We start from the raw sequence: 24,391 nt of genomic DNA, 5'->3' as shown, positions 1-24,391 counted from the left end.
TTCCCTCATCCTTCGATCTAGTCCCTCTTTCTCAGCCCTGCCCAGCTCTCACCCTCTTCTCCCCGCCCGCTCATTCACACCATCATTGTCACGGGCTCAGCTGCTCCTGGGGGTGCCTGGTGGGCCAGTCTGTATTCTGCCCTGATCCCATGGCCAGCGGGGGATATTAGTTGGTGGCTCCTTCATGGAGCCGTGAGCAAGGGCGCAGGGCCGGCTTTAGCAAGAGCGGGGCCCGATTCCTGGGGGCGGGGCTTGCTGCAAGCCCCGCCCCCAGGAATCGAGCCGCGCTCCGGCCGGGGTTGCCTGGCTTGGGTCCGACCCGAGCCACGCCGCGCTGCGGGGGCCGCGCCAGGGGGGGACGACGGACGACCCGAGCCGTGCCGCGGGGGCCGCACCGGGAGGGGGACGGATGACCCGAGCCGCGCCGCACCGGGGGGAGGGGGAGACGACCCGCGCCGCGGGGACCGGGCCGGGCCAGAGCCGACCCAAGCTGCGGGGGCCGGGCCGGAGCCGACCTGACCCGAGCTGCGGGGACTGGGCCGGAGCCGACCCGACCCGAGCCGCGGGGACTGGGCCGGGCCAGACCCGGGCCGCACCGTGGGGGCCAAGCCGAGCTGGGCCGCGCCGCGGGGGCCGGGCTGGAGCCAAGCCGGGCCAGAGCCGCTGGGGCCCGCGGGAACGGGCCGCACCTCCCCGGAGCCCTTCTCGCGCCCCCACCACCCCAGCTTACCTTGAGCTGCCGGCCCGCCCCTGCTTCTTTTCAGACTTCCCGCGAATCTCTGATTCACGGGAAGCAGGGGAGGGGGCGGAGCATTCAGGGGAGGGGAGGAGGGGCTGGGGAAGTGAGCTGGGGGCGGGGTGGAGAGCTGCAGCGCGGGGCCCTCTTGGCGCGGGGCCCAATTCAGCCGAATCGGCTGAATCGGCCTAAAGCCGGCCCTGCAAGGTTCCCTGACACTTGCCCCTTTTGCGGCATGAGGGAGACCCTGGTGCACATCTACCTTGAGTGCGCCAGTTTGCAATCCCGTTTCCTTCTCCTCCAGAATCTTCTGCTTCGGTTCCGGCTGCACGTTTCTCCACACCTCCTGATTTACGCACACCCTGTCCGTGGCCCCACGAAGTCACGAGACCTCCTCACCAACCTCCTCCTGGTGCTGGCCAAGGAGGCCATCGATTCCACCAGGAGGAGGATGCTGGATGGGGAGGTGCTGTGGGTCTGTGGGGCCCACTTCTGTTCCTCCCTTCGATCACGCGTCTGAGCAGAGCTCCTCTGGGCCGTGTCCGCTGGCTCCCTAGACACCTTCGAGGAGCAGTGGGCGCTGTCTGGGGTTCTCTGCTCGGTGCCCCCTCTGGATCTCTGATTTTGGACCTATGACCCTCATTCCTGACCCTATTTGTCATTATCGCCCAACCTCACTTGAGTCCTGGGTTTGGTAGCTCCTCCCCTTCGGCTGGGGGAGGGGCCTTCAGGTGTGGGCAGACACAGGCTCCTCCCAGATAGGTGCTCCTGGAGGTGGCCAGACTGCAGGCGTTCACAGACATGGGGGAAGAACACTGTGGAGGAGCTCTGTGATGTGAGGAGAGCTGGGTTTGAAATCCCGCCCCATGTGTGTTATCAAAGAACCAGGTGCGTGCGGACCGAGAGGAACTTCCAGTCTACGCCATTTCAACCCAGAACTGCGGAGGTTGTCGCGGAGCCCCGAAATTGGGTCATTGCCAGGAGTGAGGCGGGACAGGAGAGCAGTCTGTGGATTCAGCGATGCGGAGGGGAAAGTCCAGGGCTAGGTGGTATCCCGTGTGCAGGTGTGACAGGGCTGTAAAAGGGTGCGAAGAGGTCGTTAAATCGCCCAAATGTGCCATTCTGTGGGGGAAGCAGAGTCACTGTCCGAGCATAGAGCAAATGCAGGCAGTGCCCTGTCCGTTACAGGGGAAAGGCAGAGTGGGAGGGTGCGCGTTATGGGCAGCGCTCAAAGAGGGCAGAGTTAAGGTTATGTTGGCGCTTAACACAGCATGTCCTGGTTTTCAGACATTTGCGGTTTGCTGAGCTCAGCGCTCTCGAAGGGCACAAGCTGTAGAATCGCAGAACCCTAGAAAGGGGGGCTGGAAGGGGTGGGTGGGGGGTCACCACGTCCAGCCCCCCTGCGATGAGGCAGGACTGAGTAAACCCAGCCCAACCCTGACAGGGGTTTGTCCAACCTGTTCTTAAACACCCCCAGTGACATGCACCTGCACCCCCCCTCGGAAGCATTAAGGACCCTGCGAACTAGAGGTTTCCCTAACATGATCTCACCTAACTCCCCCTCGCTTAACGACGCTCCAGCGTGCCAGGGACGCTGCTATCCCGATTTTAAAGAAGGGGAAACTGAGGCAGCGGGTTCCGCGGCAGCGCTGGGATTGAATCCGGACTCCCAGGCGGCCCCGCCAAGCAGAGCAGCGGGGACCCTCGGAGCAGCAGCCGGCGCCGGGGCGAGAGCCGGGCAGGGCACGGGCGCTGGGGGCGCTGCTCCGCCGCGGGAGCCGCAGCCATTTCGAGCCGGAACCAGGAGGAGGGAGGAGGCAGCGTGGGCCAAGCGGCTGCCGCTGCTGTCAGCTGGGACCGGGCCGCCCGCCCGCGGGCCCCTCCGCTGCGCTCCGGGCGGAGCCCACTGGCCATGGCTGCGGCCCAGGTAGGGGCTGGAACGCGCCGGGGCCCTGGGGCTGCGGGGGTCCCCGGCACGCGATGGCTCGGGGCAGCCCCCGAGCCCCCCTGCAGTCCGCACCCTGGGGGTGGCCGCAGCCCCGGCCTTGCAGCCCCGTGGTGTGAGCACAGCTGAGCGCCCCGCCCCGGGGGAGCTGGCCGCGGGGCTCCCCAGCCCGGGGGGTGGCTCCGCGGTGGAGATGCGCTTTGGCAGGGGCGCCTGCCGTGGGGGAAATCCCCCAGCTTCAGACCTCATCAAACCCAAAAGGCGGCTGTCCGCTCTCACCCTCTGCCTGGCTCGGCTCCCTCTGTGCCCGCCCCAGGGCTCTGCCCTGCACCAGGGGCCCCAGGGCTGGCCGGGGTCTTCAAGCACCGGCATAACCCTGCCGGAGGTCTTGCCTTGCCTCAGAAGCAGCCTGGAGGAACTGCTAGGGGTGGAACAGCTCCTCCATTCTTGGAGGTGTTTGAAACAGAAGGAATGGGAGAGGCAGCATGGCCTAGCGGTCTGAGCACAGTCCTGGGAGTCAGGAATCCCCCGCCCCAACCTTGTCTCTGGGCCCTGTTGAGTACTTCACCTCTTTGTGCACTGCTTCTGTTTTCCCCACTGGCGACTGGGGGGGGGTACTGATGAGCCCACCCGGGGGTTGGGAGGGAGAGGTGGTGGTCCTGCTGCGGTGTGAAGTGTGCACTTTGCTCTTCCTTTGCAGGGTGCGAACGCACTTCATTTCCATGCACGCAGTTACCTTCATCCTTGCCGGAGCCAGTACTGGAATTGCTGGGGGTTGGGGGAGTGCTGAGTTGGGGTCTCTTGCTTCCTAAGGGTAACCCGGCAAGCTGGCATGGGCCAGCTGTAGGCGTCTACTTGCACTGCAGACATATCCTAAGCTGCGAACACAACCCCCTGCTGCCCATCTATCCCGCAGAAGACTCGGCAGAGGAATTAGAAGTTCTGGGTTGGTGAAAGGTGCCGTGGCTCATGGGGGAGGAGACAGGCCTCGCTTGTACTGCGCGTAAAGGGGATTCCTTACAGAGAGAGCTGGACTCAGACAGGCCCTGTAGTTCTCTTGCTCCCCTGCTCAGTAAACACAGCCTGTGCTGCTTTGAGAACTTGCCTATGAGCCTGGAGGAACTGGGAACAGCCAGAGTGCCGTGTACTGGCCCGTGACTCCCATCTGAGGAGGAGAGGCTGCAGGAACTGGGATTGTTTAGTCTGCAGAGGAGAAGAGTGAGGGAGGATTTGATAGCTGCCTTCAACTACCTGAAGGGGGGTTCCAAAGAGGATGGAGCTCGGCTGTTCTCAGTGGTGGCAGATGACAGAACAAGGAGCAATGGTCTCAAGTTGCAGTGGGGGAGGTTTAGGTTGGATATTAGGAGGGTGGTGAAGCACTGGAATGGGTTCCCTAGGGAGGTGGTGGAATCTCCTTCCTTAGAGGTTTTTAAGGTCAGGTTTGACAAAGCCCTGGCTGGGATGATTTAGTTGGGGATTGGTCCTGCTTTGAGCAGGGGGTGGGACTAGATGACCTCCTGAGGTCCCTTCCAACCCTGATCTTCTATGATCCTATGATCTGCCCCCGAACTGGGAGCAGGGCAGGCCTAGAGCTCTTACACCTGCACTGGCTGGCGAGGGGATAGAATCAGGGGCGGTCTCCATCCACGTTCAGGCACCTCCGTGCTGCCAGAGTGGTACAAAGAGGCCTTGGTGTAACTGAGAATCCGGCTCACATGAGACATGATGAAAGAGGAGTTGAACCAGCCTGTAGCAGCCCGGGCCACGGAAACAGAAATGGACAGTGACCTCCCCCACTGTGGGCAAACCAAAGTGATTTGGTTCGGATGTTTGGTACGGGAATGAGGCACAGCTTGTGCAGTGATTTCAGGGCTGTCCAAGTTTTCCGACTCAGAGAATTGAAATGACCCCATTTGGGTACTATTGGTTTTTGACCCGGCTCTGCCACATGTGATCTTGGACAAGTCCCTTAACCTCTCTCTGCCTTGGTTTCCCTGCTTGTAGAATGGGGATAACTCTCTTTTCCTACTTGACAGGAGGGCCGTGAGAATGACCAGATGCTCTGGGTTCCTCAGATGGAAGGTGCCATAAAAATACAGAGAACCGTATCCAAAGTATCTGTATCCCTGGAGCGCTAAGAGCTGTGGAGCCCCTCCTGTACATGGGCTCCTGCCCTGCTCTTCTTACCCTCAGCCTGCAATTCCTCCTGGAGGAGGTGCCATGCAAAGAACCATCACCTCTACCCCCAGGATGGCACAGAGTCTAGCTCCAGTGACTGCCAGTTATCAGATTCCCTACTTATAGGAAGGCTCTGGCTGTATGTTACTTTAGCACCAGTCAGGATCAGGCCCCGTTGTGTGAGGTGCTGTACACACACACCGTAAATGACTGGCCCTTCCCTGAAGAGATTAGGGTAGGAGGTGTCCTCGGAAACTCAGGAAGGAAAACCCGGCAGTCTTGTCAGAGCTGGCAGGCGATGGACGCAGACAGGGTTGAGTAACTGCTTGTGATTTCAGGTGCAACTGACCTTTGAAGATGTCACCATCTCTTTCTCCCGGGAGGAGTGGGAGGTTTTATCGGAGTGGCAGAAGGAGCTGTATCGAGAGGTGATGAAGGAGAATTATGCCAGTCTGATCTCACTGGGTAAAGATCAGTGTTCGGTTTCTGGCATGGAACTGTGGGATCTTTGGAGGGTTTTTTTTAAGGGCTTTTGATTCAGGGCTAATCTCCCGACCCGTGGATTCCTGATGGAGCCCAGCTACGCCCACTCTAAACAAAAGTGGAGCAATCTCGCTTCCTTCCATCCATCCACGTGGAATGGGGCACGATGGAATCCCAGAGCACAAACGGACAGAAATAGGATTTACAGCTTTGGTCTGGTTTAATAGTAATATTTCTTTGCAACTGACATTTCGGGGTCTGATCATCCTCAGCTCCTACCGATGGCTCTGTAATCCCTTTGTCTGTGTTCACAGGGTATCAGTCTGGGAGTCCTGCCGTTTTATCGCAGATTGACCCAGAGGAAGAGCCGGGCCTCTCGGATCAGCTGGATCTGAAAGGAAAAGAATCACCTGCGTGTGAGTGGCAACGTTTGCATAGTCACTAGGCATGCGCCTGTGTTCCTGGTGCATTCGAAACACCCAGGGGCAGATCTGCTCCTGGCATGGGGGGGAGCTGAGGGAGCGTAAATTGAAGTTGTTGGAGCTGTGGCAATCTCACAAGCTGTGGATGCAGTGAAGTGCGGGTGACTCGGGCACATCAGGAATGCAGGATCAGGCATTGCCCCTGCAGGGCTGGCCCTTTGCACCCTGTTGAATTGCACCGGCTAAGTGCTGCTCAAGTGCTTGGCGCTATTACCACCTTTCTCGCCAGAGAAGAATGCTCAGCGTCAGATGTGAGGGGGTTTGTATCACTGCAGAAAATAGCGAATGTGTTTTATTCTTGGCACCAGAGTCCACGTGTGACACTTTTCAGGGCCAACCTAGGTGCGTGGGGTGAATCGCTATTACTTGCTAACGGCATGAGGGAGTCTTGTCTGCGCCCACCAGGGGAAACTCCCGAAGCTACACAAATTCCACAGCAGGCTATCGCAAGCCCTGCTCTTTCCCACTGCAGGTTAGCAGTTTAGTACAGCCGAGTGCCTCGTCCCCTGTCTTCAGGACACCCACAACGTGTGCTGATCTGTTGCCTTCCTGGAAGCAGTGCTCTCGGGTTCACTGGCCTCACCTCAGTTCAGCGTTCTCTTTGGCACAAGGCACTTAGATGTGTCTACGGTAAAACCAAATGGAAGTTTATGTAGCAAAGCTTCAGTAAAAGATTCAAATGAAAGCAAGTGAAAGGATTTGGAAACATAAGGATACTGGTAAAAGACATAAAACGCCAACTAGAGCCTGTAGTTATTAGACTGGAAAGGCACTTGTTAATAAGGTATTTCTCACCCAATGGTCGGTCAGTCCGTCCGTCCAGCCAGCACTTGTCCAGCCCAGAGAGCGGGGATCCCCTTTCCATGGGGGAACAGCACCTCTGGATGGATAACATCGTGTGCCCTTTCTTCAGCTCTTATACAGTCCCAGACTTTTTATTTGTTTACTCAGCCCAGCCCTCAGGGCCCTCTAGTCGGAGTCGTCTCTTGGGATCCTTTTGTCTTTGTCAGTGCTCAGGCCTGCAGGTGGTCAGATGCTGGGCTGGGTCGTGTTTGCACTCTTGATTGAGTTAGTTCTGAGCCCTGCCCCGCCTCAGGTGACATGCTGTGTCTCCAACACATTTTCCATTGCTCTTAAAATATTTCCTGTACTAACCTCTCATATTCTCCATGAAGGTCAGCTAGTTCTGAGCTTTCAACAGAGACCACACACTACCCCGCCCTTAGGTGAAGTATTAAGAAGGTGATTGGATATGCAGTAGATTTAATGCCTGCCTGGGTTGGTCTGGGCATGCCTACATCATCACAGCCCCTCTCTGATTATACCAGTTTTCCTTCTTGTCTCCCTTTATCAACGGGAAGTTTACCGTGGGTTCTGTGGTGTCTGGCCGGATAGAGATTCCCTTCCTTTGCTCAACACGGCTCAGAAAATAAGGTGTCTACAGTGATCTCTGTTAATATGGAACTCCTGCCCTGTATTTTGGGCAACTCAGAGCCGTTTTGTGCAGGTATAATCCTCCAGCCACTAATAGGGAAGGGGGTTCAGCTGCATTGGAATGACCAACCTCGCAACCCCCAGTAATGGTTGGAGTCAGGGCGATTAGAAATGTAATCAGTTCTCTCCCTCTGCCAAAAACAAAATTCTGCCGGTCAGTTGTTCCGGATGAAATGGCTTCTGCTGTACCCGCACTTAGCAGGGAAAGTGATGTGGGTCAGATCCAGGCCCAAAACCTCGGGGGGGGGCAGTTGTATTCATTTCACTGTTGAATTCACATCTTGGTGTAGATGGTGGTGGGGGATTTTTTTACAATTCAGGTCTAGAGCACAGTGTCTGGATAGCAAATTACCTGCCAAGACATGCCGGTGGGTTTGTGGAGCCAATTTTGTCCATCTTAGGCCAAGTCTACACAACGGACCTTACAGCAACACAGTTGTACCGCTGCAGCTGTGCCGCTGTAAGGTCTCCGTGTAGCTGCTCTGTGCCAGCGGGCGGGAGCTCTCCCACCGGCATCATTAAGCCACCGCCAACGAGCAGCAGGAGAGTGTCTCCCACCTACTAAGCGTTGTCCACACCGGCACTTTTGTTGGTGACACTTATGTCCATCAGGGGAGTGTTTTTTTCACCCCACAACCTGACCGATAAAAGTTTTACCGACAAAACTGCCGAGCGTAGACAAAGCCTGAGAAGAGCCCTTGTGTTCTGGTCTAGGAGCCTGATGCTACACATGGCAGAGTTCCTCTTGCCAAGTGGATTTGTGAGTCCCGAGCTGTCCCCCTGGCAGGCCCATACGAAGTTTCTGAAAGGCTCCGTGTCTTGGAATCCCCCTGTGAAACCAAATCTATTGGCATGTCAAGGTTCTTTGTCGCTGACCATTGATTCTAATCCTGCAGATGCTCTGGGGGTCCGGCTCAAGGTGGAGAGGCATGACGAAGGGTATGATGTAAGTCTGGGACAAGTCAGGATATTACCCGGGGACCGTAGGGAGCAGGCCTTGCAGGTGTCCGGCGAGGAGGAAGACTGCCCAAGTGAGAGCAGTGTCTCCAAGCAGAACGAGAGGCTGCCGACGATGTTAGCTCTGTCCATCCTGAGCCACAAGACGTCCGCTACAATCCCAAATCCCTCGGAGCAGGACAAGAAGAAAAGGAGCCGACGTGAGAAGCACTTCGCAAAGCATGCGGATCCGGACTGTCACCAGCTCCCACGTGCAGAGAGGACCCGTGTGTGTGCTGAATATGGGAAATGCTTTGCTCAAAAGCGAGACCTGGCAACGCGCCTGAGAGTCCACGCAGGGGAGAAGCGGTTTAAATGCATCAAGTGCGAGAAGTGCTTCATTCAGAAGCAACAGCTGCTCAGGCACCAGGAGACCCACATAACCAAGCCACCGTGCCTGTGCAGAGAGTGCGGGAGACGTTTTCAAGCCATTCGTGATCTTCAGCGTCACCAGGTCACTCATGCAAGAAAAACGCCGGTCTCGGTGATCATGGTTCCAAAGTTCACTTTTCCTGTTGTGCGTTACAATAAAACAAGCCAGGAGGCTTAATCCGCTGGGCCGCAAGTTGCACAGAAAGAACAAAAATCTGACGTTTCATTGCACGTGGGGAAAACTTGCCCGGACAAATGAAAACATATTGTGCACCCAAGTTAGGAACAGCATCCAAAAAGTGTAAGAAATATTCCCCCACCCATCTGATGCGATGGACACTTTAAAGCTCATTGTTCAGTTCACCCTTAATGAAACCACCGTACATCAGCACATAGGACTTGAATGGAACTATTGAAAGGGTGGTTTTACTCTGAAGAGTAAGAATAGCGCGTTCTTGCTCAACTCATCTGCTGGCTGTGTGTGTTTAAGTTTTGCCCCTGTGAAAATGACTTGAACTTTAAACAATTCTGTTGATGATTCCTAGATTCCAAGGCTAGAAGGGACCATTGCAACCATCTAGTCTGACCTCCTGGATAACACGGGCCATAGAAAATCCCCACAATGATTCCCGCTGATGTCCAAGAAGGTTTAGAATCCAGCTCTCTCCCCCTTAGCTGGTCTAGCTCTGGAGAACTAAAAGGAGTCAAAGTTGTGGCCATCTTTGTTGTTAAAGTCGGTGGAGACGACTGTGAAAACGTGTGTGCGCACACACAGATCTGTCACTTAGGAATGTCTCCAGGAACGTCTAGGGTGGCTCAGTGCTTCAGCTGTCTTCTGGTAGAGGTGAGATGACACAACATGTGCTGAGGTGTTAGAGCTGATGGAGTCACCAGGCTTCGCAGGATCTCCAGGCAATTTTTAAAAAGGTCGAGGAGCACTGAAGAGCAATTGCTAATGAGAGGGTGAGCTTTCTGCTGCTAGGTTTAAACCTCGCTGGGGTTGATAGTGATGGAAAGTGGCCCCTGAGAAATGAATACGCTGGGTCGCAGCCATTTTACCAGTAGACAGCTCTCCATGTACCCTTCCTAAATTGACCCTTTCCTGGCATTCCCAGCAGAGAGGCTGAGGTTTGAATGAGTTGTGCAGAATTACCGGTCCTGCCTGCTAGAACTGGACTTCCCCAGATCAAAAGCACGGTTTGGGTTGCTTGCACCACGCTGTCTATGTACATGCTCTGGGGATAGAGGAAGCCTGTCTCCTGGGCTGTCCCCTTTCTCCAGCACCATGCTGACACACACAAACATTCAGACACTTTTTAAAAAAATCCAGTCTGAAGTTTGTGTGCCTGATGCTTCTCTGAGCCAGGCTAGGGCTTGATTTTCCTGTCCGTGCACCTCCTCGTCTGTGGGAGCTTGGAAGGCCCAGGAACGGCTGGCAGCAGCGGCGGCATTGGGCGTGGGCTGCAGACTTCACTCGGAACGCACAATAATCGTTCGCTCGTGTGAGTAGCAATGGCAGAAACCCATGTCTCTCTCTAGTGGTGAGCGAAGGGCTTTATTGCATTGTTGTCGCGTGGGGTAGAACCGCACAGCAGTTAGGGATGTAAAACGTTAACTGATCAGTATTAGTCTTACCGTTAATAGATTCCAGTTAACATTTGAAACAGATTGGTAAAATAATTTTGTGACATGGTAACAGCTAACGTGCACATCAAAAATGTCACAGCAATACCCAGGGGACGCGGGAGCTTGCGGCGCTTTCGCAGCTCGGGGTGCCGCTGGATCCGCCTGTGCCCGGCAGAGAGGGCACCGCTGGGGGCAGCCCGGCAGCCCCCCCAGCTCTGCTTCTCTTGAAGCTGGCTGCAGCAGTGGGTCTGCCCGGGAACCACAGGATCTGCTGGAACACTTGGATCTGCCCTGGCACCGCTGCTCTCCCGGCAGTAATCTGCCGAACTAGCCGCACTCAGCAGGGCCTAGAAACCGGGAGAGGGAGAGGTGGCAGCGCCCAGCCATGCACATGCAAACCGTCCCCCAGCCCACTGCACTCCACCTCCGAGGAGAGACGGCAGGGCGGGTCCCCCCACGCCAGGGGTAGATTGTGAACTGGTGAACGATTAAACGGTTAACGATATCATTTTAATAGTTTAAACGGGTACTTCCTTAAACGATAGTTACATCCCTACCAGCAATACCTGTGAATCCTGTGTAATCTCATGGACTGTGTGCAGGGTGTTTGGAGCAATAAAAATAGTGTATTACAAACAGAGCTCTTTCTGCAGATCTAATTAACGCGAGGGCACGGCCACTGCGCTTCTCAGGCACGGATTCATTACACCCTCAATCCATTCAGCCATAGGCGCTGACTCCGTGGGTGCTTAGCACCCACCAGCTGCCAAGCTCCCCTCCCAGTGCCTCCCCCCTGCCCGCAGCCCCGCTGATCAACTTCTCCCCCTCCCTCCCAGCGCCCCCCGCCCGCCGCGGATCAGCTGTTCCGTGGTGTGCAGGAGGTGCTGGGAGGGAAGGGGAGGAGCGGGGACAGAGCGTGCTCAGGGGAGGGGGCAGAAAGAGGCGGAGAAGGGGTGGGGGGGGGGGGCGGAGCAAAGGTGGGAGGGGGTGGGGTGACAGCTTGGGGGAAGAGGTGGAGTGGGGGCAGGGCCTGGGGCAGGCGAGCACCCCACCAGGTAGAGAGGAAGCCGGTGCCTATGCATTCAGCTGTGGCAGAACTGACATAATGCCTCAACAAATCCTGCTAACGGTTTCCTAAATCCCCCAGCGGAAGGGAGTCCAATACAGACTCCACAGGACCTACTTACACAGCCCTAGAGTGGGTGGGAGAGAGTCGAAGGGAGTGTCGTTTCAAGGCCACTCTCCCCTCTTGTTTCCTCGATGAGTTACACCAGTTTTGACACCCCTATATGCCATAGTCCATCTAAGGGCCATTTAACTTATAGCTCAGAGACTCATTTGTGCGTCTCCTCCAGCCTCCGCTCCATGTGGAACACTCTGTCCCGACAGCTCCTAGCCCAGGCTGGCAGAGGATGGATAAAGGTAGGTCTTCTGTTCTGTGGTGCAGGGCCAAGGCACCCAGTCCCTGTGCTGCCTGCTCACTAATGGCAGCTTGTGACGCTTCCCACGACCCCACCATCACCTGTCCTTAGGGGGAGGATGTCTTGTCTGGACCTGCTGTGGATTAGCTCCCTGAAACCACCAGCCTTCCAGGCCTCCGCCGCCCTCACTCTCTCTGTACAGGTTAGCGATAGGCATCTGCCAATGGCCAAGTCCTTGGAACATCCCTCTGGAGTGCTCAGCCCTGATCCACTTGTTTGAGGGCTTTCTTTTCACCCCCCTTCCCCGGTTCTTGTCACGCAGACAGAAAGCAGAAGACCAGAAGTCCGACGTGCAGGCAATGCGATCTTTATTGGGGTTAGGTTCAAACAAGCAATTAGAAAGGCAAAGGCACAAAATGAGCTCAAACTAGCTACGGGAATAAAAGGAAACAAGAAGACTTTTTATCAATACATTAGAAGCAAGAGGAAGACCAAAGACAGGGTAGGTCCAATGCTTAGTGAAGAGGGAGAAACAGTAACAGGAAACTTGGAAATGGCAGAGATGCTTAATGACTTCTTTGTTTCGGTCTTCACCGAGAAGTCTGAAGGAATGCCTAACATAGTGAATGCTAATGGGAAGGGGGTAGGTTTAGCGGATAAAATAAAAAAAGAACAAGTTAAAAATCACTTAGAAAAGTTAGATGCCTGCAAGTCAACCGGGCCTGATGAAATGCATCCTAGAATACTCAAGGAGCTAATAGAGGAGGTATCTGAGCCTCTAGCTATTATCTTTGGAAAGTCATGGGAGACGGGAGAGATTCCAGAAGACTGGAAAAGGGCAAATATAGTGCCCATCTATAAAAAGGGAAATAAAAACAACCCAGGTAACTACAGACCAGTTAGTTTAACTTCTGTGCCAGGGAAGATAATGGAGCAAGTAATTAAGGAAATCATCTGCAAACACTTGGAAGGTGGTAAGGTGATAGGGAACAGCCAGCATGGATTTGTGAAGAACAAATCATGTCAAACCAATCTGATAGCTTTCTTTGATAGGATAACGAGCCTTGTGGATAAGGGTGAAGCAGTGGATGTGGTATACCTAGACTTTAGTAAGGCATTTGATACGGTCTCGCATGATATTCTTATCGATAAACTAGGCAAATACAAATTAGATGGGGCTACTATCAGGTGGGTGCATAACTGGCTGGATAACCGTACTCAGAGAGTTGTTATTAATGGTTCCCAATCCTGCTGGAAAGGCGTAACGAGTGGGGTTCCGCAGGGGTCTGTTTTGGGACCGGCTCTGTTCAATATCTTCATCAATGACTTAGATATTGGCATAGAAAGTACGCTTATTAAGTTTGCGGATGATACCAAACTGGGAGGGATTGCAACTACTTTGGAGGACAGGGTCATAATTCAAAATGATCTGGACAAATTGGAGAAATGGGCTGAGGTAAACAGGATGAAGTTTAACAAAGACAAATACAAAGTGCTCCACTTAGGAAGGAAAAATCAATTTCACACATACAAAATGGGAAAAGACTGTCTAGGAAGGAGTACGGCAGAAAGGGATCTAGGGGTTATAGTGGACCACAAGCTAAATATGAGTCAACAGTGTGATGCTGTTGCAAAAAAAGCAAACATGATTCTGGGATGCATTAACAGGTGTGTTGTGAGCAAGACACGAGAAGTCATTCTTCCGCTCTACTCTGCTCTGGTTAGGCCTCAGCTGGAGTATTGTGTCCAGTTCTGGGCGCCGCATTTTAAAAAAGATGTCGAGAAATTGGAAAGGGTCCAAAGAAGAGCAACAAGAATGATTAAAGGTCTTGAGAACATGACCTATGAAGGAAGGCTGAAAAAACTGGGTTTGTTTAGTTTGGAAAAGAGAAGACTGAGAGGGGACATGATAGCAGTTTTCAGGTATCTAAAAGGGTGTCATAAGGAGGAGGGAGAGAACTTGTTCACCTTAGCCTCTAAGGATAGAACCAGAAACAATGGGTTTAAACTGCAGCAAGGGAGGTCTAGGTTGGACATTAGGAAAAAGTTCCTAACTGTCAGGGTGGTTAAACACTGGAACAAATTGCCTAGGGAGGTTGTGGAATCTCCGTCTCTGGAGATATTTAAGAGTAGGTTAGATAAATGTCTATCAGGGATGGTCTAGACAGTATTTGGTCCTGCCATGCGGGCAGGGGACTGGACTCGATGACCTCTCGAGGTCCCTTCCAGTCCTAGAATCTATGAATCTATGAATCTATAAGCATGTCCATGATTCTGACACCACACAGCATTGTTTCCCAGTGTCCTGGTCCTAGCTCCGATGCCGCGGAGCCTTCACCCCGCGTCCCCCTGCCCGGCTCCGACGCCGCGGAGCCTTCACCCCGCGTCCCCCTGCCCGGCTCCGACGCCACAGAGCTTTGCCTGCATCCCCATTCCCTTTTAGCAGGCATAATTATATCTGCAATGCACACCCTAGGTCCCACCCCTTACTAGTTATGGTCGTGTCCCATTTGAGGGGGGTCATGAGTCTGGGGTCTTTGTTCCACCTCTTTTGTACTCCATGGGAGGGGCAAGGAGTGAGGTTGTGTACTGTCAGGGACAGGCATTTCTTTGGCCTTTCAGTGTTTTATACCTTCCCCCCAATCCCCCTTGTCCCTCCCGACTGGTTGCTTGACCTTGCCTTGAGATAGGGATAGGCAGTCTTCAAGTGTGCACTCGTATATTACACTCCCACCATGCCCAGTAACACTTTGACTGTTATCATCTGTTCTATACTTCAACTGCTCTTATCTGTTCCCGTTATACTAACAAACCCATCTGGCCAGGCAGAAGCAACACACACAGTGTCTTTGTCCTTTGTTCACACATATTAGTAAGAATATAAGTGTATCAAGAATCAAACAGGCAAACAAGGCCCAAAATTCTATCTCAGGTGAAAATATAGGCCTGAATCCTACATTATCACTTGTTCTCCTAATACCACTGAACGCAGAGCTCTCGGATTCACTGCCCCAAAGGAACAGAACACGCCCACTCAGGATCCCCGCTCTGCGTCACACGGCTCCGGTAGATGTATAGCGACAACAGGGATATGTTTAACATCAGAGAACTGAGAGTCAAGCGAGGGACAAAAAGAATGTTGGAAACAAATGGTTACATATGAAACAAAATCATAACATGCTCGCTAGCACCTAAACAGAACTCTCAAGGCACGCCCCTGGCTCCTGCAAGCTAGCTGACCCCCTGTCCTTTCCCCAGCCTTTTCAACCCCTTCCCATAAGATCAAGCCCACTGGTGGTCTGTTCACACAGATTGAAGGAGAACTGGGGGTTCATCTACACCCCAGATATACTGTAAAAGGATAAGCCCGGGTGTTCTTGTTTTGTCCTGCAACCTCCACAATCTAATGACTAGCATTTTGCTCATATGGTAAATGGCTGTCCATTGTGAATTGTACAGTACTTAATTTGCACATGACTGCAGAAATAAAGGAAGAGGGAGGCATGCGTCAGGACCCTAATTGTGCCCTTGGTGATCACTACTTTCCCACCACCCAACACAGATGTAATGAGGTTGAGTAGTGCCCCTATAAGAAAAATTAAAACTACTGATTGCCTCAAAAAAGGTTTTAAATGACTTGACTATAAAAGCAACACAGACAAAATAAGAAAAGCAAGATTAAAGACCAGCACTGAATAAGGATTAATATAAATGGCAAGTTATACTGAAGACAAGCACAAGTACATGTAAAATATTATTCATTAGCTACTTACTACTATTTTAACACTATAGTATCGATACAACTTGAGATCAGTTCTGCCCAAGCAACCAGACTTCTTCACTCCATAACCTTACCCTGCATTCACCCGAGAATACGTTACCCTTCAGTCAACTGTTTTCTGCACGGCCAGGTACAGACGGTCGCAAAGTGCACGTCCCTTCGGTTCAGCGGGTGTGGGTCAGGTTTCCCTTATGTCCGAAACACACACACAGTCCCATGCCTTTATACTTTTTATCTGATCTGTCCGCCATGTCTTAAAACAGATCGACCAATTAGGCTCAGACAAATCTTTATTGTGGTTAGCGTTGTCGCCTTGGGTGTATAATTTATGCTTACTTATTTCCTTGTGTCGCTTTGACTGTATAATTTATACTTAGGTATTTTCTTGTAGCCAATTGTTTTAATTGTGAGTTAGACAAGCTGTGCCCCGGGGCACAGCTTATCTCCTTGTATAGGAGTTAGAATGGGTTATCTGGTTGCAGCGCGTTTGGATCACAAGTCTTAGCTGACTTCTGCCAAGCGTGCCCTCTTTGCCTCTGCCAAGCGTGCCCCCTTTGCCTCTGCCAAGTGGAAGTTTGAGGCATAACACTGACAATACCTTTGTTCATTTTAAGCTTGGCAATACTTTTGCTCAGAGATTAATCACAGCGACCAGCCCGAATGAGATGAGCATCAATTACCCCCTGCCTGACAGGAGTTTGTGGATCACCTGTCAGTGACTTGCCTTAACTCACCGATCTAGAAAAACAGAGTTTTTAGCATAAAACAGAACTCAACATATTTTCCATACATGCATCTTGCAATGATTATGATAACCAGTGTGACACACTTTCATTGGAGACCCTACATGACATTAATGGGCCAGCTACTGCATACATACCAGACCCGGGGGATCCTTGCAACCCTTATGTACCCCTGGGCCCTCTGCAAAGAGGCCCTTGGGTCACCATTATTTCATGAAGCGGTTGTAGTGGTGTTTTCTTACAGTGGGTTGCAGGCTGAAGAAGTGAGAACTGATAAATCATTCCAGAGACTCGGTGAAATTTTCCTCTTGCTTTTACACTGCTATAAATCCAGAGTGACTACACTGGGAGCTGGGCAGAATATAGAGAGCTGCGCCGCACGCTGTTATACACGTATCGGAGTTTGGCTTGGAGGCCCATCAGCCCTGTGCCATGTTAACAAAGTCCAGGGCTGAAAAAGCTCTTCGCCCTTCCTGATTTGCATCATCACCTTACACAACGAAAACTGTCTCCTCTGACCAACCCCCAAACCACCTCTGCTGGAAAGAAAGTACTGATCATAGAATCATGGAATAGCAGGGTTGGAAGGGACCTCAGGAGGTATCTAGTCCAACCCCCTGCTCAAAGCTGGACCAATCCCCAACTAAATCATCCCAGCCAGGGCTTTGTCAAGCCTGACCTTAAAAACCTCCAAGGAAGGAGATTCCACCACCTCCCTAGGTAACCCATTCCAGTGCTTCACCACCCTCCTAGTGAAATAGTGTTTCCTGATATCCAACCTAGACCTCCCCCACTGCAACTTGAGACCATTGCTCCTTGTTCTGTCATCTGCCACCACTGAGAACAGCCGAGCTCCATCCTCTTTGGAACCCCCCTTCAGGTAGTTGAAAGCAGCTATCCAATCCCCCCTCATTCTTCTCCACCAGTCACCCCCGGGCTGGGGCAAGTAGCTAATGGGAGGAACCAGCCCCCAGCCCCTAACATGCTTTAGGGTGGCTGGTTTTTGGCCCCAGAACCAACTTCTGTTCATGGCTCCTTACAACTGGCCAGCCCGACCCCTGGCCCCGAACCCCGCCCCATCGGGGGGGCCTGAAGCTCCTGCCCATTCGCACCTGTGGCGCCGGTGGGGGCGGGGTCTCCGGTAGTTACACACACGTGGCGCTGGAGGCGCTTGCCCAGGCGAAGCGGGAGCGTGCGGAGAGCCCGCGGCTCCCAGGAGCAGGGATCGGGAGCGGGGCTCGGCGGGGTCCCCGCTTGGCTGCAGCGGCGCCCGGGCGATGGCTGGCGGGGCCCCTGCTCGGGTAGGAGCCGGGGGATGCTGCGGGCCCTGGGGGTGGATCCCAGCAGGGCGAGGGAGCGTCCCGGGGAAAGGGGCTGGGCCGCCCGCGGGGACCCCCCACCCCGCTTCACCGGGAGTCAGGGGCGGGGTTTGCAGGGCCCTGGCGGCCTCCTCTGGGGCTGCGGGGGAACAGCTTCCCCTGCTGCCGGGAACACCTGGCCCGCTGCTGCCCCCCGCCTCTCCCTCGGGGGGCTGTGAACTGGGGCGATTCCCAGGGCTGCCATCAGCTGGTGCCAGGCAGAGGCCCCCCCCCCCCCCGCGGCAGGGTAGGGGGTGGGTTCCCCTGGCCCCACTCCCCCAAGCTTTGAATGCCCCACGCTGCCGGGATCCTGCAATCCAGGGGGATAAGCCCTGACACCAGGACTGGGCTCCAGCCAGGCCCCCTTGCCCAGTACAGGATCGGGGCCCCAGATTGGAGCAAACAGCCCGACTAGGGCGCTCGTTACATACAGCGTGTCCCTTGGCCCCCTGCAGGTGTAACACTCAATCGTTCTGCCCTTCCCAATCTATTGGCTGGGCAGAGAGACAAGGTGGGTGAGGGAATCTCTCTTGTTGGAGCAGCTTGTCTCTCTCCCCAACAGAAACTGGTCCAATTAAAGATCTGACCTCACCCACCTTGTCTCTCTAATCTCCTGGCACCAACAGGGCAGACATGCCAAACCCATGGAGAAAACGCAGAAATTTGGGCTTGTTTTTGGCTTAATTGGCTTGTGAGTTTCTTGTTGGCTAGTTTTTGGCTTGGAGCTTGTTTGGCTTGGAGCTTGTTGCTGCTGCTTTTTTTGATTGGCTCCCGGCAAGCAGGGCAAGGGGGGGCAAGCAAGGGCAAGGCTGCAGGCAGATGTGTTTTTGCGAGAAGCCGTAATCTCCTATTAGGTGTGGAGATTCCATATGTGCAACTTATAGAGGGGATGGATTCAATACACTGTAAGGAATAACGCACTGATTGGGGCACAGAAAGGTGGGGTGCAGAACTATATACTCAAAAGACAAAACCTCTGGATAGTAAAGTGCCCCTAACCAATCAGGACTTTACTTTTCTCTCATGCAAGCTCCTATGTCTCTGACCAGACATTGCTTTGGAGGTTCTGATTGGTCAGAAGGGGCCTGTAGCGAGTGATTGGCCAATGTATTGTGTGAAACGAAGAGTTCCAGATGTCCAGGAAGAGTGGAGGACAGACAGGCCTGTGTGTGTAGAGACGGGGCAATGAGGAAGCCATGTAGCGGCAACAGTAAAGTTCAGACTACAATTTCTAAGCTCCTTTGGGGCTTTTTATCTCTTTGTTGAGGTGCTCAGATACCACTGGATAAATTAGTGAGCACTGACTCTGTACCAAACGCAGTTCCTATTCCTGGGAGTTCACACGTGTCCAAAAATGAGACTGTGTGTATGAAACATCCACAGCAGAATATAAACACGCTGTACAGCAGAGAAACACCTCCCTCTGCCTGGCTGAGTCTCAGGGCGTCAGCAGTAGGTGCTGAGTGTATGTCCCTCTGGATTTCAGGTGCCAGTGACATTTGAGGACGTTGCTGTCTACTTCACCCTTGAGGAGTGGGAGAAATTGACAGACTGGCAGAAGGCGCTGTACTGGGAGGTGATGAGGGAGAATTATGATCATCTGATTTCACTAGGTAAAGATCGGTTTTCATTGTTTGACTGCGTGTTGGAGGAGTTTTGATGTTCCTGGGTGGGATCAGAGATGGAGGCGAATATCCTAGCCCCCAGCTTTCCCGGGACATAAAAAGCTGCAGAGTTTTTGCAAATGAACATTGACGTGCTGAGTCCTGGCCCCACTACGAGTGATGCTGCTCAGATGCGGGTGTGGATTGCTGGCGCTGTCGAGAGCTTGCTCCAGGGGGTGGGAATGGGGAAGTCAAGCACAGGGTGGAAGGAGAATCTTTCAGACTGTTGTGTAATCCTGTCTTTGTGAACAGGGTATCCAGTTCCCAGACCCACTCTTGTGTTGCTGAACAATCCGGAGGAAGAGCCATCGCTCTGGGAGCATCAGGATCTGGAAGAAATAGAATTACCTGAAAGTGAGTAAGAACTTTACTAGCTTCCCTGCCATAGAAACCGTGAGCAAATTGCTACCATCTGAGACAAGAGGAGCAATCAGAGATGAGTGTTTGTGTTGGGCTGTATTGGGAAAGTGATCCAGGCCGTTGTCAATCCCAGGGACCCATGGGAGAGTTTACTGTCTAGTGAAAAGAATGAATTTTTGTTTCGGGGCGATTAACTGGAGGATGAGATCCAATGGCGTGTGGAGCTGGAGTAGAGGACTCAAGGAATTTTAGAGCAAACGCAGAATGGGTTGATATCAGAGTATCCAGGAAAACTCTCTGAGGGGTCCATGCTGTGAAACCTGTTATCCGAACAGGACTCACTCCGGCAAGTCCCTCAGCTACATTGACCTTAATTCAATACCACACACTTTTTGGAAAACTGTTCTAACATACAGCCTGATTTTTGTCACCCGTATCTCCCCTTACTCCAAAGCTAGTCCCGCTGATTTCAATGGGAGTGCTTAATGCAAGAGTGGCAGAATCAGACCCATCATTAGGCCAGTTCACACTTGCTGCTCACGAGTGTAGTGAGCTGCAGCTGTCGCAGACCTGCGTGACAAGGGCTGAAATGTCTTGGAAGCAAGGGTTAGTTGGTAACAGATTTGGTCTTTGCAACCAACACATGTGGATGCCCAGAATGTTGTTTTTCTTTTTAATTCCAGCAGCTGATTTCAGGCTCCTAATTAAGGAGGATGAGGAGGATAAGGAAAATGCTGAGAACCTGGGACACGTCGAGACACCATTCAGAGACTCTGAAAAGGAATATAATTTGCTTTTTTCTATCCAGGGAGTAAACCGCACTGGTCAGGGCAGCCTTGCTGTGGGGAGGAGAAAAGCCCACCTGAAAGGAAACCACGTTGAAACCACAAATCCACAGCAGCTCAGCCCAGATGAGAAACCTCACAAATGTAGCGAATGTGGGAAAAGCTTCCAGAAGCGTGGGAATCTGAAATGCCACTTCCGGACGCACACCGGGGAGAGACCCTACCCCTGCCCGGAGTGTGGAAAGAGCTTTCGCCAAAAGCACCATCTGGTAACACATCAGAGAACCCATTCAGGGGTGGCACCGTATAACTGCCCCCAGTGCGGGAGGAGCTTCAGCACGTCTGCCCGCTTTAAAACACACCAGAGCGCTCACCTGGGGGAGAGGGCATTGCATGGCAGAGAGGGTGGGGAAAGCTTCCAGACGCACGGGGTTCTTCACGTTCACCAGCGAACTCACGCTGGGGAGGAGCTGCACGTGCGTAACGACTGTGGGAGAAGTTTCAGCTGTAAGCAAACCCTTAGGATCCACCAGAGAATCCACGCTGGAGAGAAACCGTACAGAAGCCCTGGCTGCGGGAAAAGCTTTTGCATGCCCGTGCATCTCAAACTGCACCAGCAGATCCACATGGGGGAGCGGCCCCATACGTGCGACGAGTGTGGGAAAAACTTCCGGAAGAGCGAGCACCTGAAGCGGCACAATCGGATCCACACAGGGGAGCGACCCTTTGCATGCCCGGCGTGCGAGAAAAGCTTCACCCAGAAGCAGCACCTGGTGAAGCACCAGAGAACCCACACGGGCGAGCGGCCCTACCTGTGCAGCGAGTGCGGGAAGAGCTTCCGGACACGCAAGGATCTCCGCTTTCACCAGCAAATCCACACGGGAAAGAGGCTCCACGTGTGTGAGGCTTGCGGGAAGAGCTTCAGCCACAGACAATCACTCCTGAGGCACGCGAGAACTCACGCCGGGGGGAGCCCCTACACGTGTAATGACTGCGGAGAAGGCTTCGCGGTGCACAAGCAGCTCCGACGGCATCAGCAAAGTCACGCTGCACAGAAGCCCTCCGAGCACACCTGCAGCGAGTGTGGGAGGGGCTTCCGGAAGAGCGAGAACCTGAAGCGCCATTTGCACATGCACACAGGGGAGCGCCCATTCCTCTGCACCGAGTGCGGGAAAAGCTTCATCCAGAAGCAGCACCTGGTGACGCACCAGAGAACCCACACGGGCGAGCGGCCCTACCTGTGCAGCGAATGTGGGAAGAGCTTCAGCACCGCCGAGTGCCTGAAGATCCACCGGAGAATCCACACGGGCGAGCGGCCCTACCTGTGCAGCGAATGCGGGAAGAGCTTCCGGACACACCGGGTGCTGAAAGTTCACCAGCAAACTCACACCGGGGAGAGTCTCTTCATCTGCTGCGACTGTGGCAAGAGCTTTCGGCACAAGCAGACTCTGGTGACGCACGAGAGGACGCACGCTGGCGAGAAGCCCTAAGACTGCACCCTTTGTGGAGACGCCATCAGGACCCTCAAGCTCCTCAAGATGCATCAACACAAGCACACAGGAGTCTGGCTCTACACCTGCAGCAAGTGCGGGAAGAGCTTCCAGAAAAGCGAGAACTTGAAACGCCACTTTAAGACTCACACAGGAGAGAGACCTTACTGGTGCACCCAGTGCGAAAAGGGCTTCATTCAGAAGCATCATCTCCGCACGCACCAGCGAACCCACCACGGGGACAGAGCACATGTGGGTGAGGGATACGCACCTGTCTTCCCCCAGGGTTAATGTCTGCAATGTCCCCTGGAAACCCACCTGTACACGGAGGAGCTGAGTGGGGAGCTCCCATTCTGGGTGGTCAGTGTTGACGACTTTCCTTTTCCTGGCAATGAGGCACCGGGGTAATAGCCTATCCGGAAGGAGATGGCAGATGAACATCTCAAGCATTAGGAACTGAATCCAGGAAAATCTCTTGGGTGAGTGAAGATCAACAAAAGATATTAGAGATGCTCCCAGTTGTTGGGAGCTAACAAGCCACAAGAAATCCAGGGTAATCTACCCCTTTTAAATATGGGGAGATGCAGAAACATATCTGGGGAAAAACTCCTCAGCAAAGTGGGTTGCCTTATGGACTTAGGAGTGGAAGGAACTCTTTCAGGTGTATGAACTTCTGGTCAGCCAGGGAAGGCTGTCAGAGAGTGACATTCAGAAACAAGCAATGAACAGTTTAGCACAAGGGGGCACACACAGGAGAGAGGCCAAATCAATGGACCAATCAGGAGTATGACTGGGAATCACTGAGCAGACTAATAACCAAAGGAAGGAGAGAAAAGGTCTAGAGTGGCGAAGGGGGAATCACTAGAAATAACAAGCGGAAACGGAGCAATGGTAAATGTAGGCTGAATAACCGTCTCCAAAAGGGAGACCTACTTGTCTGTGACACGGTCTCCCAGAGGAAGCTGTGGAAGCCCCAAAGCTGGGATCTTTTGAAAGAAGATGGAGCAAAGCCTGGGGGAGCGGTGCTGCCATGGCAAAGGGGAGGAGTGCTTGAGGTGGCTTAATATGTCTCTCGCGTTCAGCTGCAAAATCAAGTTGCCATCCGCAGCAGACCAGTGACGGGAGAAACCAGGACTCGAGTACAACAGCTGGAAATGAAAACCAAACCCAACCCACCTACTGTTAGAAGGGATGCCCAGTTAAGGCCAGATCCTCCGCTGGTGTGAACTGGTGTAGCAACAGTGACCTCAAAGGCGTTATCCCAGTTTACCCCAGCAGAGGATCAGGTTGTCCTTCAAAGCAGTGCCCAGAGGAAGGACATGAGTGGATTTGCCGTTTGACAACGCTCCCAGTAATCGCCCTGCACGTTTCAGAAATGCTCCTGAGAATGAGTCCTCCTCAAATCTATAGGCCAAAGGCATCCCTGATGTAAATCTCCTGACTTCAGTGGCAATACACCAGTGATTTGTTTGGCCCTTGGTCTCATACTATAAACAGGAGATGAAGCGTTGCCAGTGTTTGCGTGTATTTTGCTACTTAAAGAAACAAGTTGGCTGGGGTGTTACAGACAGGCCAACCAGTCGTCCAGCCTTGGGTGCAGGACATCCCATGTGCTTTGTTTCAAGGCAGTTCTATTAGAAACGTACCAAAGTTTATCTAGAGAAAAGACCCGGCCAGGGGTACAGATGGGTTTTGTTTCTTTCGTAGTGCCCATCATGGAGCACCCTAGAGGGTCAAGTAGGAACATACCCAGTAACCCCAGATGGGCTGAAGAAAGCTCCTTGCCCCAGCAGGTGCAGTGAGAGCCTCGTGAAGCAGGTTCCCGCAGTCCTGCGAGCCTGTTACAAGAGCCACACTTGTGACACTGAGCTCATGGGATAAAGCGGGGAGGCGGGCATTAGCCACGTGAGACAGAGCCATCTAGAGATGTGGGGCTGGGCTCCTCATGGCCCTGAGCGTTCTGCCCGCCCACCGATGCCAGGGAGAGCATGCAGCACCGCCCGGGAGGGGCTCGGCGCCCAGCATCTTGGGCATCTGCTGGAAAAGAAACCCAAGTGAGAGGTCAGCTCTGACCACCAGCAGGGGAGGTGGGCAGAGGAGAGAGCAGACATTGGAGGATACCTGACCTCCATGGGTTCTGTGCATGCCTGGAATGTGCGGGAGAGGGCCAATAAATAGACTGCCCTCAACAGGAGTTGTGGCTGAATTTTGTCCAGCAGGTCTAACGGTGAGAGCGTTGCAGGGGAAATTCAACCCATGCAGATGGCCTATGCACCTCTCAAATCCCACTTCAGCCAGCGGCCCCGGCGTGTGCACACGTACACTAGCGCTCAGCGAGCGAGCACAAGTATCACTAGCAGTGTGGCTGTGGCAGAAGTGGAGACACGACTGAGCTGGGCCGAGTACAAATGTGCCTGAAAGCAGCGGGTCCGTGTTCTGCACGGCTCAGCCGTGCCTCCGCTACCCGTGCTGCTGCC

The 24,391-nt window shown here is 53.5% G+C and overlaps 2 protein-coding genes across 2 annotated transcripts; both read left to right on the top strand.

Annotated features, from left to right (window-relative positions):
• Window positions 1-2,363: 2,363 nt before the first annotated feature.
• LOC117871886 (zinc finger protein 282-like) lies at window positions 2,364-10,952 on the top strand. The gene is made up of 4 exons (XM_034759688.1): window positions 2,364-2,663; window positions 5,198-5,324; window positions 5,657-5,758; window positions 8,215-10,952. Exons 1-4 carry the CDS (start codon window positions 2,649-2,651, stop codon window positions 8,862-8,864), a joined length of 894 nt encoding a protein of 297 aa, XP_034615579.1. The 5' UTR covers window positions 2,364-2,648; the 3' UTR covers window positions 8,865-10,952.
• A 6,530-nt stretch (window positions 10,953-17,482) lies between these two features.
• On the top strand, window positions 17,483-24,070 carry LOC117871866 (oocyte zinc finger protein XlCOF6-like). Its single transcript, XM_034759632.1, has 4 exons — window positions 17,483-17,558; window positions 19,102-19,228; window positions 19,532-19,633; window positions 20,323-24,070. The coding sequence occupies exons 1-4, from the start codon at window positions 17,535-17,537 to the stop codon at window positions 21,912-21,914; spliced, it is 1,845 nt and encodes a 614-aa protein (XP_034615523.1). The 5' UTR covers window positions 17,483-17,534; the 3' UTR covers window positions 21,915-24,070.
• The last annotated feature ends 321 nt before the right edge of the window (window positions 24,071-24,391 follow it).

Source organism: Trachemys scripta, chromosome 2, assembly GCF_013100865.1.
Source record: "Trachemys scripta elegans isolate TJP31775 chromosome 2, CAS_Tse_1.0, whole genome shotgun sequence".
In the NCBI taxonomy this organism is placed as follows: domain Eukaryota; kingdom Metazoa; phylum Chordata; order Testudines; family Emydidae; genus Trachemys; species Trachemys scripta.
This window is presented reverse-complemented; position numbering and strand designations above follow the sequence as displayed.

Excerpts from the sequence above, each read along its gene's own strand:
- LOC117871866 (XM_034759632.1), top strand. The coding sequence starts at position 17,535 with ATGGCTGGCGGGGCCCCTGCTCGG. Across the intron at positions 19,229-19,531 it reads TGATCATCTGATTTCACTAG|GGTATCCAGTTCCCAGACCC; the intron begins GTAAAGATCGGT and ends CTTTGTGAACAG. Across the intron at positions 19,634-20,322 it reads AGAAATAGAATTACCTGAAA|CAGCTGATTTCAGGCTCCTA; the intron begins GTGAGTAAGAAC and ends TTTTAATTCCAG.
- LOC117871886 (XM_034759688.1), top strand. Across the intron at positions 5,325-5,656 it reads TGCCAGTCTGATCTCACTGG|GGTATCAGTCTGGGAGTCCT; the intron begins GTAAAGATCAGT and ends CTGTGTTCACAG. Across the intron at positions 5,759-8,214 it reads AGGAAAAGAATCACCTGCGT|ATGCTCTGGGGGTCCGGCTC; the intron begins GTGAGTGGCAAC and ends CTAATCCTGCAG.